Source organism: Rhinopithecus roxellana, chromosome 5 (assembly GCF_007565055.1).
Source record: "Rhinopithecus roxellana isolate Shanxi Qingling chromosome 5, ASM756505v1, whole genome shotgun sequence".
Lineage (NCBI taxonomy): Eukaryota > Metazoa > Chordata > Mammalia > Primates > Cercopithecidae > Rhinopithecus > Rhinopithecus roxellana.
In genome coordinates, this window is record NC_044553.1 from 59,583,293 (window position 1) to 59,601,819 (window position 18,527).

General features: G+C 52.6%; 4 protein-coding genes across 10 annotated transcripts; 1 reads left to right on the forward strand and 3 right to left on the reverse strand.

Annotated features, from left to right (window-relative positions):
* Positions 1–175: 175 nt before the first annotated feature.
* On the reverse strand, positions 176–6,217 carry LTB4R (leukotriene B4 receptor). Of its 2 annotated transcripts, none has more exons than XM_010363728.2 (2): positions 3,182–6,217; positions 176–2,543 (listed from the first exon to the last, which is right to left on the reverse strand). In XM_010363728.2, the coding sequence occupies exon 2, from the start codon at positions 2,526–2,528 to the stop codon at positions 1,482–1,484; it is 1,047 nt and encodes a 348-aa protein (XP_010362030.1). In that variant the 5' UTR covers positions 2,529–2,543; positions 3,182–6,217; the 3' UTR covers positions 176–1,481. The 2 variants fall into 2 exon arrangements, with proteins under 2 accessions (XP_010362030.1, XP_010362031.1); XM_010363729.2 differs by having other exon boundaries at positions 3,186–4,480.
* LTB4R2 (leukotriene B4 receptor 2) lies at positions 6,209–13,163 on the reverse strand. 5 transcript variants are annotated; one of them, XM_010363725.2, is made up of 3 exons: positions 12,361–12,471; positions 7,988–8,072; positions 6,209–7,589 (listed from the first exon to the last, which is right to left on the reverse strand). In XM_010363725.2, the coding sequence occupies exon 3, from the start codon at positions 7,577–7,579 to the stop codon at positions 6,503–6,505; it is 1,077 nt and encodes a 358-aa protein (XP_010362027.1). In that variant the 5' UTR covers positions 7,580–7,589; positions 7,988–8,072; positions 12,361–12,471; the 3' UTR covers positions 6,209–6,502. The 5 variants fall into 5 exon arrangements, with proteins under 5 accessions (XP_010362027.1, XP_010362028.1, XP_010362029.1 ...); XM_010363726.2 differs by having other exon boundaries at positions 6,209–7,645; XM_010363727.2 differs by lacking the exons at positions 7,988–8,072; positions 12,361–12,471 and adding an exon at positions 13,031–13,163.
* Positions 9,109–18,421, reverse strand: NOP9 (NOP9 nucleolar protein). 2 transcript variants are annotated; one of them, XM_010363723.2, is made up of 10 exons: positions 18,057–18,421; positions 17,391–17,849; positions 16,509–16,619; positions 16,125–16,266; positions 15,807–15,999; positions 15,017–15,157; positions 14,369–14,494; positions 13,949–14,185; positions 13,626–13,731; positions 9,109–13,285 (listed from the first exon to the last, which is right to left on the reverse strand). In XM_010363723.2, exons 1-10 carry the CDS (start codon positions 18,301–18,303, stop codon positions 13,128–13,130), a joined length of 1,920 nt encoding a protein of 639 aa, XP_010362025.2. In that variant the 5' UTR covers positions 18,304–18,421; the 3' UTR covers positions 9,109–13,127. The 2 variants fall into 2 exon arrangements, with proteins under 2 accessions (XP_010362025.2, XP_010362024.2); XM_010363722.2 differs by having other exon boundaries at positions 10,057–13,285; positions 16,509–16,661.
* CIDEB (cell death inducing DFFA like effector b) lies at positions 10,058–13,035 on the forward strand. Its single transcript, XM_010363721.2, has 5 exons — positions 10,058–10,412; positions 10,717–10,861; positions 11,705–11,854; positions 12,091–12,281; positions 12,463–13,035. The coding sequence occupies exons 1-5, from the start codon at positions 10,372–10,374 to the stop codon at positions 12,593–12,595; spliced, it is 660 nt and encodes a 219-aa protein (XP_010362023.1). The 5' UTR covers positions 10,058–10,371; the 3' UTR covers positions 12,596–13,035.
* Positions 18,422–18,527: the final 106 nt, after the last annotated feature.

Consider the following 18,527-nt stretch of genomic DNA (forward strand, 5'->3'; position numbering starts at 1 on the left):
AGCATGTTGAAAGGGAGTGATTGTTTTCACAAGCTCAGGAAGAGAACTCCCTCAGCCTCTCTGCCAACTTGATTCCAGCATTTTGTACACCTTGGAAGCGTAAAGAATTTAGCCACATGGCTCAAAACAAAGATTTGCCCTTTCCTGCCCCCTACTCACAAATACCGGAAGAATCTCCAGGGAAATGTCATTTGAACTTTATTCATTCAACAAACACTAAACAAGTACCTATCATGTGTTCACCATACAGAATGGGTGAGAGGTCTGAGAAATACTCTGTTAGGTCCCTCCCAGTTTCAGCTGCTGTTCTCAAATTGGTACACCATGCTTTCCAGTAAGGATCTGTAGACAGCTTGGGGGTCTCCTCTTCTTAGATCCATCCAACATCCCTTTGCTTCCTTCTGTATCCTTCTGCACAGATGCTGGTATATGGGTCTTGAGGTATTGATGACTCATTCTCACTGGCTCATACTTTGGGGTCCATGGGAGATACCTTGACATACTAGGTTTGATGCGGGTGTTACATGTGAATATTTGGTTTCACTCTCTTACTTGCTCTTTTGTTTTTTTATGAGAAAGATCCAAAAAGTACACTGCTGCCACTGTTGTTGCCATCTTCCTAAAACCTTGTCAGAACAGAGTTGGACCAAGGTTCTCTAAAACAACAGTCATCTCTAGGAAATAATGACTCATCCCTCTCACTTTTGGGAATCTTTGTTTCCTGGGGCCCTCAGCCCCACCCTGTGCCAGGGTGTGTTGTGGAGGTTAGCAGATGCTGATATGCAGAATTCTAAGGGATAAGATCTAATGACTTAGTCCTCAAGTCTGACCTCTTTGTGAAATGGAAGGAAGGAAGGCATCCCCTAGAATACCTCCTACAGAGAGGACAAAGATTATTGTCAGGAAGTTGGAGTCATGCTAACAAGGAGACTTATCGCAGGTTTCAGGGAAGATGTTTCATAGCAGTGCTGTTTTCTCAGAAGGTCCCCTGAGTCACAGAGCTTGGAGTGATAGGCCCACATGGGTGGTCTTCCTAGACAAGCTGCTTTAGGAGTCCGTAGACTGCGTTTTGCTAAGTATTGTCTGCAGACTGCGCACTCGGAATCACCTGGGATGGGGGCAATCTATGTTTGTCCTTGTGTCCTTTCCAAAATTGTAAATCATGGGGAACTAAAGGAGGTGACTCTCAGCTGCTAAAAGGGGTCCCACCAGGGCACTCACGAGCACCCCGATGCCCACAGCACACGTACCCCACTCACAAGGTTGACCCAATTTCAGACTTCAGTTTTAATGGTTAAAGCTGCCTGTGGGAGCCAGGATGGAGCACTCTCTCACTCAGCCCTCACTTTGCTCCACCTCTCCCTCTTCTTCCACTCCACTCCCGCCTCCCACGCCCTCCACGCCCCTACTCCTCCTCCAGGTACAGAACTGGCTCAGGGCTGGCATTCTGCCAGGAGAAAGTGAGCCTCCTTCCACCAGGCCTAGTTCAGTTCGTTTAACTCGAGAGGGCTGGAGGCAGTGAGGCTCTCGGAAGGGCCAGGCTCCTGAGCGGCGGGGCCGCCCCTCACGGTCTGGCCCAGGCTGCCCCCGCGGCGGGTACTGGACGCCTCGGAGCCCGTGCCCTCCAGCAGCTTGGCGACGAAGCCCACGCCCGCTGAGCGTAGCAGGCCGCCGCCGGCGCAGGCGTACAGCACGGGGTTCACACTGCTGCTCAGGAAGGCGAGCGCGATGAGTACCTTGCGGGCCAGTGCCAGCCGCTGCCCCACGAGCCCCGACCCGGAGGCCTGGCCGGCCAGCGCACGGGCGGCTTCGGCCAGGTTCACCACGTGGTAGGGCAGCCAGAAGGCGGCGAAGGCCAGGATGATGAGCACCACCAGGCGACCAGTGCGGCGGCTGCGGCGGAAGCGCCGGGCCTGCAGCCGACGCCCTATGTCGGAGTAGCTGGCCACCACAGCCAGGAAGGGCAGCAGGAAGCCCGTGACGGCCTCAAAGATTAGATGGAAGGCCTGGTGCTTCTTGCTGGGGTACTTCGGAGAACACAGGCTCATGTTCGTTTTCGAGGCCACTACTGTGCGGTACACGAGGACGGGTGTGGCCAGCAGAAAGGACACCACCCAGATGCCTGCCAGCACCCGCAGGGCCATCGCCTTGGTGCGTAGCTTCTGGGACACAAAGGGGAGGGCCACTGCCAGTGAGCGGTCTAGACTCATGGCTGTGATAAGCAGGACACTGGCGTACATGCTGACTCCACAGACATAGTGGCACAGGCGACAACCAGCCAATCCAAAACTCCAGGTGCCTTGGGCCAGGAAGTGAAGGAAAAAGGGAGCAGTGAGCAATACGGCCAGGTCGGCCAGGGCCAGGTTCAGCACCAACAGGGCAGTGACAGAGCGCTTCTTCATCCTTTTCAAGATGCTCCACACCACAAAGCTGTTGCCGGGAAGCCCCACAGCCAGCGCCACTGACAGCAGGATGATAGCCAACAGAAAGTTGGCTAGTGAGGGGGGTGCTGCAGATGTAGTGTTCATGGCTGTCGGGAGGACCTGGAGAGTGAGGGCGGACAAACGCATGAGAGTAGAGGACCAAGGGTTTCCTGACACCATGGACACGCCTAGACTGAGAACTCTAGTCTATCTCCAGGGTCAGCAGCATCAGAGGTCCCCCTGAAATATACTGCCCCCATCGCTGCAGACTGACATCTTAAAGGGATCTGGTTGAGTACAAAGACTCGTTTCCTAACTGGGTCATGGGGCCCCTTCCTGCCCAGACCCAATTGCAAAATATACAGTGACCACAGCAGCAGCAGCAGCAGCAGCAGCAGCAGCAGCAGCATTTCCAGACCTTTTCAGTCTCCTCCCCTTAGGAGACCCTAAAGCCCAGAACCAACCTGAGAGTTCCTACCAATGCTGCACCCCTTGAAAGGCCAGCTTTCTTGCCCCCTGCCAGGCCCTCATCCCCTCAATCCCATTAACTTTCCCAATCACCTGCCTACTGTCCCCAGAGATGCCCAGGGTCAACCAGGAATAACAGGGAGGGGAGGAGTTAGTGGACAAGTGACAAGGACAAAGCCTCCCAACTTTTACACTGGTCAGGCTTTCTTTGGAGATTCCTTTGCACCTTCTTTCATGGCTGCACACCGTCCCACCACCACCACAACCACTGCCGTTCCCAGGATACTTACTTACAAGCTTTGACAGGAACTGGTTGGAAGCTGATGCCAATCCCAGGGTCAGGGCAAGGTGCTGTAGCCTATCCCTGGATCTGTCCCACTGCCAAGGGCCTGGCCCCCAGTCTAGGTGCTGTTTGCTAAGTCAGCCAGAGAGGAAGTACCATAGAGCAGAGGACAGGGAAGATGCATCTTCCTGAGGGTGGGGCTGAAACCCCTACCCACTCCCTTCACTAGGAGGGGGGATAGTCTGTGTTCCAGGGCAACCCAGAAGGGTTTCTCTGAGGACTCCTCAGAGATGGAGCCAGATGAGAAGAGACCAGGAAGGAGCAGTGAGAGGAAAGAGGGGTGTGGGGAGTGAGTAGGCTGGGTGTGGTCTCAAGATGCAGGTCTAGACTGGAGAATTAAACAAAGTAGTGAATGGTATCATATAGGAGAAAGAGGTATGGTAGCCAGAGAAGGGAAATGGGCTCAGATTGAGAGGCTACAATGCTGATATCTTTGTTTGTTAGTTTGTTTTGCATTAATAATGTAGTTTTTCTTTTTTTTTTTTTTAATTAATAGGAAGTGTAGGTTGGAGCTGTGACTAGGTCCTGGGTCTGGGTTTGGGTTAGATAACATCATGATTTAAAGAGGGCATGTCAGTAAATTGCCAAAGGGGGCAGCACTCTGCTCTTGGCTTCAGTTCAAGCTAGGATCTAGGTTGTGTGGCCATCTTCCAGCACCCCCTTTCCTCGCCTTATTTAAAGGGATTGGTTCCATTTAGGTCAACCAATTCTCCATTCTCTTTGGTAGAAGCCAAAATCCAAATGGTCTCCTTGGTATCACAGAGAATGCCAATTACTTCCCCTTTCCCCAAACCCCTGCCTTGTGCTTGCCCATGTGATTGCCTTGCTGAGTCTGGATTTAAGATCTAGGCAAGGGGATTGGCACCATCTCTTTCCTATCTTCCCACAGCCTTCTATCCAGTTCCACTTTAGACACACAGAGAAAGTCGAGGCCGAGCTAGGCAGGCTGAGCATGAGGAGCAGGAGTGAGAGAGCAGGAACAGTGATGCCTCATGCCTACCCTGCCAAGAGGGGAAACCAGGAATGCAAAAATGGTCACCTTCCCCATTTCCTGGACAGAGGAACATCTCCTTTCCTTGAAGTCTCCTGCAAAAGCTAAGAACTAAAAATTCCTGGTGGGTTGTGGTGGTTCATACTGGTAATCCCAGCACTTTGGGAGGCTGAGGGGAGCGGATTGCTTGATGTCAGTAATTTGAGACCAGCCTGGCCAACATGGTGAAACCCCGTTTCTACTAAAAATACAAAAGTTAGCTGGGTGTAGTGGCATGTGCCTGTAGTCTCAGCTACTTGGGAGGCTGAGGCAGGAGAATCACGTGAACTCAGGTAGTGGAGGCTGCAGTGAGCTGAGATCATACCACTGCACTCCAGGCTGAGTGACCGAGCGAGACTCCATCTCAAAACAAGAAAAAGAAAAAGAAAAGAAAAGAAGAAACTAAAAATTCCTTCCTTCAATCTGACCATGGGCCTTCCTGTTTCCCTTTCAACTCTCACTTCTCAGGAAAGATGCAAAGTGTAATGGTGGTCACTGAGATCCCTTAACCTTTCCAGAGCCCCCACTTGCTCTGCCTGGAGAAAAGCCAGAGCAGAGTTGACCTCGTAGCTGTCAGAGGATATGATGAAAAGCAATGGGCAGAAACCGCAGCAAGAACTGAAGTCTGAGTTAAGGAAGGGCTTTCTGACCGCACTGGGTGTCAGAGATGGGGAATATGCAACAAAGGAAGTTAGGGAACCTCTGCCCAGCGCACGAGGACAGAAAGAATCCCGTGAGGCCTATATTTGGGGACAGAAGCTCCAGGGTCAACCAGAGGTCCCTTCAGACAGAAACTGGGTTGTCCTTGCCTCCCCTCCCAAGTTGTTCCCCACCCACATCTACCTTGATGGCCTTTCTTCCCCATACCCAGGACCAGGCACTCTAAGCATACTCCCTGCTGTTCTAGTTCACAGATGCTAGTTCATCCCAGTTTTGGTAGCCCCAGCATGATCCTGGGGACTGGGTTTCTTTTGCTCTGTTTCAACTTCTGTCTGGGAGGCAGGGAGGTATGAGCAGTCACTAAAGTAGAGCCTGGGGTGATGGTCAGGGTAGCCACTTGAAGGGCCAACCATTTCAGTTTGTTGGGAAACCGACAGGGCTGGGACAAGGGATTTTCAGTGCTAAAACTGGGAAAGTCCTGGGCCAACTGGGATGAGCTGGTCACCTTAGTGACCACGAGTGTGTACCTGTGGATGTCCCCTGAAAAGAATCCCATTCTACATCCCCCAATCAAAGGTGTCAGGATCTAGAACCGTTTTTAGACCTAGATATGGATTCCAAAAGGTGGGGGCAGATAAGTATTGGGGAAGGGGCCAGGAATAGCTAGCAGCATCCTGGAAGGAGCCCAGACTTGGCAAAAAGAATAAGTGGCACTTTTCTGAAAAATTATTCCTGTCCTCTAAATATTCCTGCCATTCCTCATACCCCCTGATGGCCAACCTCCAAACTTCCCAGACTGAGTGCCTGCTCCTGGGCTCCTTTTCACGTCAGGTGGCCTTTGCAGGGAGGAACAGATGGTCAGGGAGGAAGGTAAGTCTCAGACTCCCAGGGCCCCTACATCACTGTCCACTCCTTGTGTGCCTCTCTCACACCCACTGGACCAAACACAAGACAGGCAGGAAAACTTTCCTTTCAAACCCCACAGATTCAGTTTCCCCTTCAGAGCCATTTCCTCCCCCAGAGGCTTTTATAAGCCTCAGAGAATGGATCCCATTCCTACCCCTCATCCAAGCTCCCATACTTCTCCTTCCATTTTCTCCTTTATTTCCAGAGTGGTTCTATGGATTGGCCTGTGGAACCAGGGCACCTGGACTGAGGAGGGCAGGTCAAGATGCCACTGAAGGCCGGCACTGCCCAGCCCTGGCTTGACCCAGAAGGGAACTAGGTGTCTTCAGTACAACTCAGGCATGAAGAACCACCAGGGGAGGCACACAAGTCATCATCTAATGGCTTCCCAGTGTATTTCACAATAACAGCTATTGGCAACAAGTAAGCAGTCCTGGCACATGGGTACATGCCAACTTGCAAGCACGCAATAGTCCTTAACAGGGACCATCACCACCCTCATAATCCCTCAGTATGCAGGAGCCTGGGCCTGCCTGAGGTGTATAGTAATCCTACCCAGTCAGATCCAAACTCTAGTCAAAGAAGGGTCCCCAAATGTTCCAGAGCACTGAGCTCCAGAGGGTGAGAGGATGGAAAGGGAGAGGGAAGGGCAACAGGTTGTAGGGTTTGGTGTCAAAGGTCCCATTCCGGACCGTCCTTCTCCATCCCACCCCCCGGGTCTCCATTGCCGCGGCCCTGCCCCACCACTTTCAGCTGAGGGGTAGTTCGGAGCTCCATGGTCCCCTCCCTAGAGCGGCCGCCCCCTCGGGCCTCCCCGGAGCCTTCGAAGAGCCGCGCGAGGAAACGGGGACCTGCCCGGGGCAGCAGATCTCCAGCGGTGAAGACGTACAGCACCGGGTTGACGCTAGAACTGAAGAAGGCCAAAGCCGTAGTTCCTGCTCGCGCCGCCTGGCCAGCCCCGCCCAGCTTTGCCAAGGTCCCTTCCGGTGGAGCCAGCGCGGCGGCTGCCTGCAGAAGGTTGACCGCGTGGTAGGGAGCCCAGAGCAAGCCGAAGGCAAGCACGATGGCGCTCACCAGCCGGCCCACCCGTGCCCCATGCCGCCCGGAGCCCCAGCGGGCGCCCCGCAGCCGCGCCAGCGTCACGCTGTAGCAGCCAAGCATCAACCCGAAAGGAAGCACGAAGGCAGTCAGAGTCTCCAGGCTCAGGTGGGCAGCGGCGTGGGCCGGCGACGGGTGGCACAGCTGGCATACGTGGTCCCTCCACAGGTGGCGGTAGATGGCAGCCGGAATGGCGAGCAAGAGGGCGGCCAGCCAGACGGCCAGCAGCAGGCGGCGGGCCAGGGCCGGGCTGCGCAGCCGGGGCGCCAGGAAGGGGCGGGTGACCGCGAGGCAGCGCTGCAGGCTGAGCAGGCCGGTGAGCAGCACACTGGCGTACATGCTGAGCGCACACACGTAGTACACCGCCTTGCAGCCCGCCTGGCCCAGCGGCCAGGCCTGCCCGGTCAGGAAGGCCACAAAGAGCGGCGTGAGCAGCAGCACCGCGCCGTCGGCCAAAGCCAGGTGCAGCACAAGCGTGGCTGCCAGCGGTCGCCCCCGTGCAGGCCGCCAGCCTGCCAAGCTCCACACCACGAAGCCGTTGCCGGGCAGCCCCAACAGCGCCGCCAGGAGCAGGAAGGCTGTGCCTGTGGCCCGCGAAGTCTTCCAGCTCAGCAGTGTCTCGTTCCCTGGGGGACGGTAGCAGGCCGACATCCTTCTGGGCCTACAGGTGGGTGGAAGGCGCCACAGAGGGCGTTCAGGGGTGGGGCAAAACCCCACCTGTGATGACCGATGAGAAGGGGCCATGCCTCCTCCTTACTTCCCTGCAGCCTGCCTCTTTTCTGCCTGGGAGTCCTGACTTCTACGAGGACCCAGACCCCACCTCAAACACTACTCCTTCTTGGAACCCAGATCCCCTGCTCCCAGTCAGCTGACCTGCCCCACTCCTGGCTCCTTCCCAGAGCTCAGTGGTAAACAGGCATAAAGTCCTCACCCCAGGCTGTCACTATCTCTACCACCATTCCTCTAGTCTGGCCCCTCCTTCTTTGTCCAGCCCCATTCTAGCACATCTGGGCAAAAGTGGATGGTGGGGTATAAAGGGACCTGCGCAGATCTACTTACCAAGGTGGGAGCAAGCACGATTGGGGGCCTGGAGAAGCTGAAAGGTTAAGCAGCAGTGGGCGAGGTGCCTACTCCTGTCCTGTGCCTATCACATTTGCAGAGGGTAAGGCAAGAATGGGGACGGACAAGATGAGGCTCATCCTGGGCCTCTCCTGGGGCCCCTCCCTCACCCTACTCCTTCCCATCACCAACGTATCCAAGTGTCCGGGCGTGTGAGAGCCTGCCTTGCCAGGAAACAGCATAAGCTGAAGTGGGGCAGTAAGATTCCCTGGCCGTGGAAGGAAATAGGAGGACTCTGCTGAATCCTGACCCTGGTCCCGCTTCTGTTCTCATCCCTCCCCCAGCTCTGGCCCCAATCCTCCCAGCCTACCTTCTGCAGCATGTATGTTGCTTGGCCTCTCTGGTCTGCAGAGAAGGTGACCCAAACAACTCTGTACCCCATCTGCTCTATCTTTGCCTGTTTTCCAGTCTCCTGGTCCGGCTGAGCCCCTTTTCTTCAGCTTCTGGCCTACCTCCTCCCATCTCTTGCCTCGGGCCCTGCCCCAATCACTCCACCCTCAGGGCTCTCACTGGGCTGTCAGTGGCAGCTTTTCCATGTACGGCATGCTGCCAGGTTCCAGGAGGAACAGGAGATGCATGGAGGCATAATGGTTAGGGACTCATGACACACAACCACGAAGAGATCCCATTTCCACGCTGTACAAGAATACAAGACAAGAAAGGAAAGGATGCAGTAGTAGGGACATACTAAGCAGCAGCCCTCTCTTCTTGGAAAAGTCGAGCAAAACTTGGAAATGAATAGATTTGACGGGGGCCTGGCAGATGGATAGAGCTGGGGGAAGGGAAAAGAAAGGCCTCTGCCCAAGTTAACAGCCAGAACTTGAGATTCCTTGGACAGAGCACCAGGACCACTGTCTTAGGTTGGGGCCTCCCAAAGCAGAGTCTGAGCTAAGGGCCTAGGTACCAGTAATCCTGTATTTGGGAGGTTAACTCAGGAAGTGAGGGCATAGGGTAAAACAAGAGGGGAAAACCATGAAGAGTGTGTTAAGTCCCTTCAGTAGGCCTTGGGAATCTCTAAGAAAAGTACAGATTGCCCAAGACAAAAGACTGGCAGGGTGATCAGTCCAAAGCATTTATTAGGAGAATGTACTTAATGAGTGGGCTACAGCATATCCTTACAACAGACAGTGAGAGAAAGAGTTGTTCTATCTCGCTATGTCCAAAACAAAGGGGTCAGGGTATGGAGATTATGAGGGTTCAAGGTATTTGGTTCAGGGCCAGGGCCAGTTTTTTTGTGTTTTGGGCAACAACCTGAATACCTTTTCAAGGCTCTGGCTTGGGCTCAAGCCTCCAGGGGAAATGCAGCTGGCCAGGTCACAAGGCAATCAAGTTACTCTGTTTCTTTGTCAGGACACAGAAAAAAAGTGGGGCAGCTGGGGGACCCTACAAGGATCCTGGGCAGGAAAGCAGGGATTGTGTTCATTTGAGGGTTTCACTGTCAGTGAGTCTCAGCTTCCATGCAACTGTCCATCACGGCTGCAACTGAAATCAGGACTGGGACACAGTGCACCAGAAGCTAAAGTCTTGATGCCATCAAAGGACATTCCTGCCCCATTCACATCTCCTTCATGTCCATTAGTTGGCAAAAGCAGAAAGGTGAGAGAGAAGATGACCTAAGTGTGACCGAACTCCACAGGCAGTTCTGGAAACCGAAGTCAGAGCAATGAGCCAGCCCCTCCTTTGACCAAGGAGGAAGGAGCAGGTAAGTAGGAAAGCCAGGGTCCCAGACAGGACCCTAATGATCCTGAATCCATGGATCAGGATCCATCCTCTCCTTACACCCTTCCTGGACACAGTCTCACCTCTCATTTTCCAAAGCCCTGCCATGCTGCCATCCAGCTTCCCCACACTCCAACCCCGGGATCCCTTTTCCTAAAGCTGAAGCTTACGGCTACTCCAGTAGGTGGCAGCACACACAGAACCACTCACATAAAATGCAGCTTCTCAGAGTCTGAGAGCCAGAACCCATCCCCAGAAATTCCCTCATAGAAATAAAAAAACACAAGAGGTCACGTTTCATCCTTTTACATGGTTCCCATCTACCCTCACAACACATGTCATTACCAAAGGCACACATACAAGCTCCAATGGCTTTTGCCAGGCAATTCTTCCTCCAGGACCCCATCTGGCCCCTCCCTCATCCCTCCCCTTGGACTTTGCCCTTCTTACTGGTCAGGCAGGGGGGCCAGAGTCCAGGCTTGACTCATTCCCACGTTGCCCTGGGCTGAGATCCCAGGTTTGTAACAGAAAACACCACTAAAGCCCCAGCACAGGAGAGAACCACCCAGCCCAGAAGTTCCAGGGAAGGAACTCTCCCATCCACCATGGAGTACCTCTCAGCTCTGAACCCCAGTGACCTACTCAGGTGACTGCTAACCCTCTGCTCTGCCCTCTACCTTTAGGGGTTATAAGCAGGGCAACAACACTCCACTCAGCCCCTAGGACACTAACCAGTACCCCTTCCTTTTCTGCTCCCCACTCCATAGTGGGCTTGTCAAGCTCTTGACCCACCCACCCCCACCTGTACTCCATGGTCTCTCCCTCATCTCTACCATCTATAAACCTAGATCTCTCCCTCCCTAGCCCTCTAGCCACTCTACCCCCATCATGCCCTTTACACTCACTAAGCCCCTCCTCACCCCTTCTTGACTTTTCTTCTCAACTACCAGGTCAGTATCTAATATAAGCTCGGAGTTTGGACGGAGGGTCTGGACCTCAGCTTCACCACCCCAGCGACCTTTCCGTGTCTGTAACCACAAGCGGACCATCCGGAAAGGCCTGACAGCTGCCACCCGCCAGGAGCTGCTAGCCAAAGTAAGTAGGCCAAGTTCCGCGGTTCCTTTAGCAGGGGAAGCCAAGGGGCTCCACAACAGTGGCAACTGTGATGATGGAGCAGAGAGGGCTGAAGTCACACAGCTGCCCCTCCCTCTGAGGGCTAAAAGCAGTGGGGTGGGCCTCATGAGCTCCGGTCAGTTTGTTCATTTTCCACCTAGTGAGCTTTTCTATGGGAGCAGGGGTTAGCAGGAGATAGGGAGAGTTGGAGGGATGGAATTCAGAGGCCAGTATGGAAAGCAATTTGTATGACAAATCAAGTTCAAATTCTGATTCTGCCACTTCCTGGCTGTCAAACCTTGGGAAGTTGTTCAACCTATCAAAACCTCAAGTTTCTTCATCTATAAAAAGGCAATAATAACACATCACCTCCTAGGGTTGTTGAAAGGAGTAAGAGGATAATGTAGGTAAAGTCCTCATACCCGGCACAGAGTAAGGACTCAAAAAGGTTAAACACTATTACTGAAAACACTTCTGGAGAACTCTGAGGGTGTGGGAAGTGAGGTGCAGCATTGTAGATAAGACAGAAGGGTGGACTTCATGAGAAAATGGCTTGCTTTCCAATTCCAAACCAGGAGTGACTTGGAGGGGAGCAAGGGGAGATGCCAATGACATGGTAGGAGCAAAGAGGAAAAAGCTCAGCCTCTAGCTAGGATCCCCCAAAACCTGAAGAACACGGAGAGCTGCAGCCTTTAGGAGGTATCAAAGTGCCGGAAAGTCAAGGTGGGACATCGACCAATGTCTAGAGCCAACTGATGGATGTTGGGCAGCTAAAGAGGGAAGGGGCATGGGATACCTTCCTTCTTGCTTCTTGCCATTGGGCAGGCATTGGAGACCCTACTGCTGAATGGAGTGCCAACCCTGGTGCTAGAGGAGGATGGAACTGCAGTGGACAGTGAGGACTTCTTCCAGCTGCTGGAAGATGACACGTGCCTGATGGTGTTGGAGTCTGGTCAGAGCTGGAGCCCCACAAGGGTAAGAGGCCTATACTGGGGCTGCTTCCACTGCCCGTCCTTTAGAGCTTTCCCGGGCTTCCTCTCTAGCTTAACCCTGATCCTGGGGACCAGGTGCAGAGGGAGTTGTGGAATTGTCAAGGATGTCACACAGTGGACAGAAAGTCTAAGCAAGGGAGAGTCTGACACAGTGCCGATGGAGATTAGTGGTGGGTGTCTGGTGTGAGGATGTACTGCACTGACAAGGGTGTCCTACAGAGTGGAGTCCTGTCATATGGCCTGGGACGGGAGAGGCCCAAGCACAGCAAGGACATCGCCCGCATCACCTTTGACGTGTACAAGCAAAACCCTCGAGACCTCTTTGGCAGCCTGAATGTCAAAGCCACATTCTACGGGCTCTACTCTATGAGTTGTGACTTTCAAGGACTCGGCCCAAAGAAAGTACTCAGGTCAGAAATCAACATGTCATACTTCCCCATCCCCTACAGTTGGATAGTCCCCATAATTCCTTCTCCTGTACCCACCTACCCCTAGTTAGCTCTTGCTTGTGGAAAGTCCTCATCTCCCAGCTTGATGGCTTCCTCCCAGGTTTCCCAAATCATCTGATTTCCTCTTGTCTCTGCCCTTCAGGGAGCTCCTTCGTTGGACCTCCACACTGCTGCAAGGCCTGGGCCACATGTTGCTGGGAATTTCCTCCACCCTTCGTCATGTAGTGGAGGGGGCTGAGCAGTGGCAGCAAAAGGGACGCCTCCATTCCTACTAAGAAGGGGCTCTGAGCTTCTGCCCTCAGAATCATTCCAAGAGACACACTGCAAAGACTATGACAGCATCAAATTTCAGGACCTGCAGACAGTACAGGCTAGATAACTCACCCAATTTCCCCATTGTCCTCTGATCCGCTTGTGAGAGAACCTTTCAGCATAATGCCTCACGTCCCAAGTCTATACCCTTACCTGAAGAATGCTGTCCCTTCCTAGCCACCTTTCTGGCCTCCCACTTGCCCTGAAAGGCCACAAGCCTGTCCCCCAGGCATCTTGATCCCAGTCTGATTGCAGCTACATCTAACCCCTACCAATGCCTCCTGTCCCTAGACTCCCCAGCACACTGATGACAGCCCTCTGACTTTACCCTGAGATGTCTTCATATCCTTCCCCCCAAACTAACAAAAACATTTCCAATAAAAATATAAAATATTTACCACTACGACTTTTGACTCCAATTTAAACCAGGAAAGGGATGGGGTGGATAACCCCTTTTGCCCTCCCCCATCAACACGCAGTCCCAGATCCAAAGCCTCAGTCTTCAAGTATGGAGTTCAATGCCCGCCTCCGCTTGGCCACCGCACCCTGCTGCTGTTCCCAAGCCTCTCGTCGCTTTAAGAAGGTAGTCAAGGCCACATTTCTAGCCACATGGTGGCCGAACGGGTCTCTTATCAGCTCCTGGTTCTGCTCCCCTGCAAAGGGAACCACTCATGTTTAGTACCACCATGCTCAAAGATAGACTCTACCTGAGGTAAAAGTCCCTCCATTTCCCCCAGACCCTGGGACTCCCACTGGGATACAGCGAACACTTCACTTTCCAAAGAACAGAAGTCAGGGGGAGGGGTGAGGGCAGAGGACTGCATAATCAGTCAGCGGGAGGGAAGGGGAAAGCAGACTGCTAAGAACCCATGAGCAAGACCACCCTTTGGAACTAACGACTGTTGAATTTCAGTAGACTTCCCAGCCACCCAGTGATCTGGAGTAAGACAGGGGAAGAGTCTGGAAACATCAAAGAGAGGGGCTGGTACTCACCCAGCTCAGCAGCAATTTCCTTCCGAGCCCCCAAGGCTGCTCCACTCCAGATGGCATCTAGCACACGGCTGCCATGGCGACTACAGGCCAGAGCCACATATTGTCCCTGTATTGAGACAAGCAAAGTAGGTCTCCCTAGCAAAGTCCACAAAAGTGTATTTTGGGGGCTTGCGGGGAGTGAATTTTCTGAAGAGTTTAGGGGCTGAATTAAAACAGTCTAGTAATTACATAGCCTTTTGGAGTCTGAAGGTACAGTCCTGAGAAAGCTCATATTCTCTAAATGGATGATGGTGGGGAATCAAGGCAGAAGCCAGAAATCTAACCTTTAGGTTCTGCAGCACACGGCGGCGCTGCTTGCGTGTCACAGAAGGGCTGGTCAGGATGGCATCCAGCACATGAGAGCCAGCAGGACTTTGGGCCAGGACCAGAAGTTGTGGTCCCGTCAAGGCACCCAGACTTCGAAGTACAAGACCAGGAGCGGAGAAGTGCAGCAGATGCTGGAGCAGTAGAGACCCAAGGACTGTCACGTCCCCCAAGGCCCTGGCTGCGGCCATTTCCACCTGGGAGCGCAGAGATAGGAAATTAGGAGGCACCAACAAGCCAGGTGGATGAGCCCATCCCCAGAACACTGCCACCTCCACCTGGATGAAGTCACCACTCTCACCTCAGAAGTCAGAGGCTTGCTAAACCCTAGGAGGCCTGGCTCCCAATTAGTCACTGGCTTGTCCTCTCCCCTACCTCACCTGGTGCTCTGCAGGCACTGCCCCCTCCTCCTCCATCAGTCCATAATACACCTCATATGCCATCAAAGTGGCAAAGAGAGGCACACAGGCCACTTGCCGGGATGAGGGCTCTGCACAGTGGAATGCCTAAAGGAGAAGACAAAATATGATGAACCTGAGAACTTCTCCATCCCTAACCTCAACTTTAAGGGAACACCTTCAGGAAAGGAAAGAAGCCCCAACTCCACAAGAATGTGAGCTCCATGAGAGCAGGATATCACGCCTTGCTGTATCCCCAGTCTCTATCACATACAGGGATTAATAAACGTTTATCCCTTAAATAAACTTCTCTCTTAGTTCTGGGAGACAAGTTTTGTTCCAGGACTGTGAAATAGCATTTGGCCTCGGCCAGGCGCAGTGAGTTGAGACTGCACCATTGCACTCCAGCCTGGGCAACAAGAGCGAAACTCTGTCTAAAAAAAAAAAAAAAAAAAAAATTAGCCGGGAGTGGTGGCGGGCACCTATAGGCCTCATTTGCCCCCATTCCTGTGAACTCCTTGGGCATTAGACTTCCTGAGTCCAGAGGTACAACAACTTAAGATTAGATAAGTCCTAAGAGGTAGAAGCTGGACTGAGGGCATAAACGGATTGTGGGTAATATCCACTCACCTCCAACAAGAGCTGTAGGACCTTGGCTTGGTAGGCCCCAACTCTGCGACAGGCCCCCACCAGGGCAATGACTACCCCTGGGTGGCCCTGGGCCAATACAGCTTCCAGGACAGGGCTCAGCTCCTCAAACACAGGGGACAGCTGATGGGAAATATGGGATGTAACTTTGGCATTCTGGTAATGGTGGACCACATTATTCAGAGAAACCTTCCCAGTGAAAACAACTAAAAATGCTAGATAAAACAAAAAAGCATTGCCAGTATCAGGACTTTTGTTTGGCTAGATAAGGCCCAGGACAAGGGGGCAGTCTTAGAGGTGCCACCTCACAGGAAGGAATTTTAAGTGGCTCTTCCCTATGTGTAAGGGAGAACTAGAGGCAAGGGGCCACTAAAATTAAACCTGCCCTTCCACTCTAACACCCAATGCATGAGACCACAGGGAAGCCCACCTTAGTCCTAAGCAGCAAAGGAAAAGAGCAGCTATGGCAACAGCTCTAGCACTCATGTGGGCTTAGAGCCAAGTACCAGAGTCTGGGTAGGCCATGGAACCTCAAGCTGTAAACCTGAATGAAGCCTGTCTCTTGCTGGTCCTCATACCTGAGAGAAGTCAAAATAAATCCTCACTGGAAGGTGGGCAAATTTATCCTAAGCTCTGGAAAACCTCAAGGAATAGCTTTTCAAGGGCAATGGCCAGCACAATGTCAAAAATATATAGAGGCAGAGAGACCATAAAATAAGGTCCAATGATCAAGAATTAGCAGAAACAGAACCAGCTCAGGTTTCCAACTCACCAGCTCAGGGGTAGTGACTGCATCCAGTAAGCGCTGCAAAGGGAAGTTGGCAATGGGATGTGCAGCCAGGGTCTGCAGCTGCCCCTGCAAGTGCTCCTCAAAGAGGCTCTGGAGCCTTGGGGGCTCCAACACCAGCAGGACCTGCTCCAGGAGTCTAGAGCTTGTCTGATCTCGGAGAAATAGCAGTAGGGGACTAGGGACAAGAAGGGCATCAGGCAGTCTTAACTCTATTTCATGCAAAATACAGTTGCACTACATCACCTCATTCATTTCACACAGCCCCACCAACTTTGAATGATCCTGAGGCCCTGACCATACCTGCCATCTACTGAGGAACTGCGAGTACTCAGGTAGCCAATCACAGCATTGCAGAGATAAGCGCAAAACTGGGGAAGTTTGTGGTGTAAAACCTGTAAAGCCACTTGAAGACAGAAGCTGGAGATCTTATCAGTGATAAACACTGTGGAGAGAAGGCAGAAATAAAGCAGCTTTCTCAAAATCCAGACAACCTGCATAACCTCAAACTTTAGGCAACAAGATACAGGGCACTATGGACACAAAGGGACTACACGAAGTGCTTTGAACATCAAACCAGACCAGGTTTGAAAAGAAGAGGAATAACCTGACCTGAGGGCCTTGCTTGGTGGTAAAATCACCTCCAGAAAAGTAGATACGAGACTCTCCTCCTACTTCCCTCCTTACCTGCAATGTCCTTCAGAAAGGAGGAGGTCAAGTCCTGAAGGCGATTTAAAAAGGTTTCAGGGACTTCAAAATCAGCTGGCTTACATTCCCGAGCTGGGGCCTTCTGTGCTTCTGAAGGAAGATTAAGAACATGTGCAGTGGGGAGATCACAAACTGTCACCCAGGAGAGAAAAATTCCACAGATGGACAAGGATTCCACTTGGAGATGCAGAACAGATGTAGTACAACTGAATGTCTCTTCTGGATGACAGAACTGAGACTACATTTCTGTCTTAATATTTCTAAGAAACTTCAACCAGCTTCCCCATGGTCCACAGAAGACAGTTCAACCTCCTCAGTCAGGTAGTCAAGGCATTCCAAAATTAAGCCTCATTTAAACTCGCTAACTTTATTTCCCAGAGTTTTTCAAAATGTGGATCACAGCGCAAGACTGTATCATGAAATCAAGTTGGCGGTCTCAACTAGCTTTTTTTTTAATGAAATAGAGCAGAATAAAGTTTTGAAAAGGAAAAAAATAAAATAAAATAACAGAGTGGGCTGCATGTAGTAAGGGTATTCTTTCCTGAACTTTTGCTTGAGTCCAGTATGTATGTTACTTTTGCTTAAGTCCATTTAAATGTTAAGTCATGCTTAAAAAGAAAAATTTCTCCTCCTGTGTCCATTCTAATAGCCGTCCCCCAAACACAACTATACATCCCTACCTCTGGGCCTCTGCACACACTAATCTTTGGCTTGCTAAAGCCCTGTTCAGATTAGGACAGGTCAAGCTAATTCTTCCAGGTCAAGCTCCCCGATGAAGACTTAGTCTTCTATTTACTGTCTCCTTCTGAACTTTCTAAATTCTTCTTCCCCCTAGGTCCACTCTCCTCTTGTAATACTTACCAGATGATTGGGAACCACGGGGCCTGGCTCTCTCAGACTCCAGAATAGTCCCTCCTAATACCTGAAGCAGAGTTCTGACCACGAAGCTGCCATGTGTGTCTCCACAGTAGAAAAGAAAATCATCACACACCTCAGCGGCTAGTCCCAGGACCAGCTCCTCCAGGGTCTCCGTGGGACCATCCTTCCCATCCTCCCCTTCCTGCTCCTCCTCCTCCTCCTCCTCCGCAGCACTCCCCAGCAATCGAGGGAGCTGTAGCAAAGCACTTTGCAATACATGGACCCCGCATCGGTGACAGGCCACAGTGCGCAAGTTGGAGCGCAGAGCAGCCCATACGCGACAAAGCGGTTTCAAGGGACTGAATCCCAACAGTTCCTGCAGCATCTCACTGCCAGTCCTGTTAGTGGACAAAGCTAGGGCCTGAGTCTCTACTTCCTTCATAATATTGTGCACCATCAGATCTGGAAAAGTGAAGAAAAACACACTTTGAAGAGACTTAGTAGACAATACGGTTATGTACCCTCACTTAACCAAGGGTCGTGGGTGGGAGACCGAGGAAGAGGACATGGGAAATGAAACTAAGTCCCCACGCCCTGCCGACCCGAGAAAGTTTCCTTGCCTGCCCTGGATTTGATGCTCTTGGTCTAAACCCCGAAGTTGCTTCCTACCTCGTTCTTCCCCAGTCTCGGGAGCCTCTTTCAATGCTGACAGCGCCCGGCGGAAATATCCCAGAGCTTCGGGGCTCAGGTGCGGGTGCGAATCTGGAGGCGGCTCCGAGCGCCTATCCGGAGGCGGCCAGGGTTGCCGCTTACTGCCGGGTAAGGGGCGCCCCGACCCCTTGGCCCCGCGCCCCCGTTTGCCACCAGCTGGGAACCGGCGCCCCACCTTGTGTGGAGAGCGCGGACCCAGCCCCATGTGTGTTTCGGGACCTCTCCAGCTGCAAAAGTTTCCTTAGCTGTGGACGAACCTTCAACGTCGCCAAGCGTGTGCCTGGCCCAAACCAAGTTCAGAAACGCGGGCGCGCTCCTGACGCAACTACTACGTCATAGTTACGCGCGGCCCCAGCCGGGCGGGGTGGGTGTGTCCCCCAGATCGCTCCGCCCTATCCGCGGGTTCTAACTTTGACCCAGGACTCCGCC

Bases quoted from the DNA above. Each gene is read 5' to 3' on its own strand.
- LTB4R2 (XM_030931344.1), bottom strand. From the start codon at position 7,672: ATGGCCCCTTCTCATCGGTCATCACAGGTGGGGTTTTGCCCCACCCCT.
- LTB4R (XM_010363728.2), bottom strand. From the start codon at position 2,528: ATGAACACTACATCTGCAGCACCCCCCTCACTAGCCAACTTTCTGTTG.
- NOP9 (XM_010363722.2), bottom strand. From the start codon at position 18,303: ATGGGGCTGGGTCCGCGCTCTCCACACAAGGTGGGGCGCCGGTTCCCA. The intron at 14,495-15,016 runs GTGAGTGGATAT...CTTCTCCTTTAG, and splicing joins TCCTACAGCTCTTGTTGGAG to GCATTCCACTGTGCAGAGCC. The intron at 13,732-13,948 runs GTTAGATTTCTG...GTCTCAATACAG, and splicing joins GTGTGCTGCAGAACCTAAAG to GGACAATATGTGGCTCTGGC.
- CIDEB (XM_010363721.2), top strand. From the start codon at position 10,372: ATGGAGTACCTCTCAGCTCTGAACCCCAGTGACCTACTCAG. The intron at 10,413-10,716 runs GTGACTGCTAAC...CTCAACTACCAG, and splicing joins AACCCCAGTGACCTACTCAG to GTCAGTATCTAATATAAGCT. The intron at 11,855-12,090 runs GTAAGAGGCCTA...GGTGTCCTACAG, and splicing joins AGAGCTGGAGCCCCACAAGG to AGTGGAGTCCTGTCATATGG.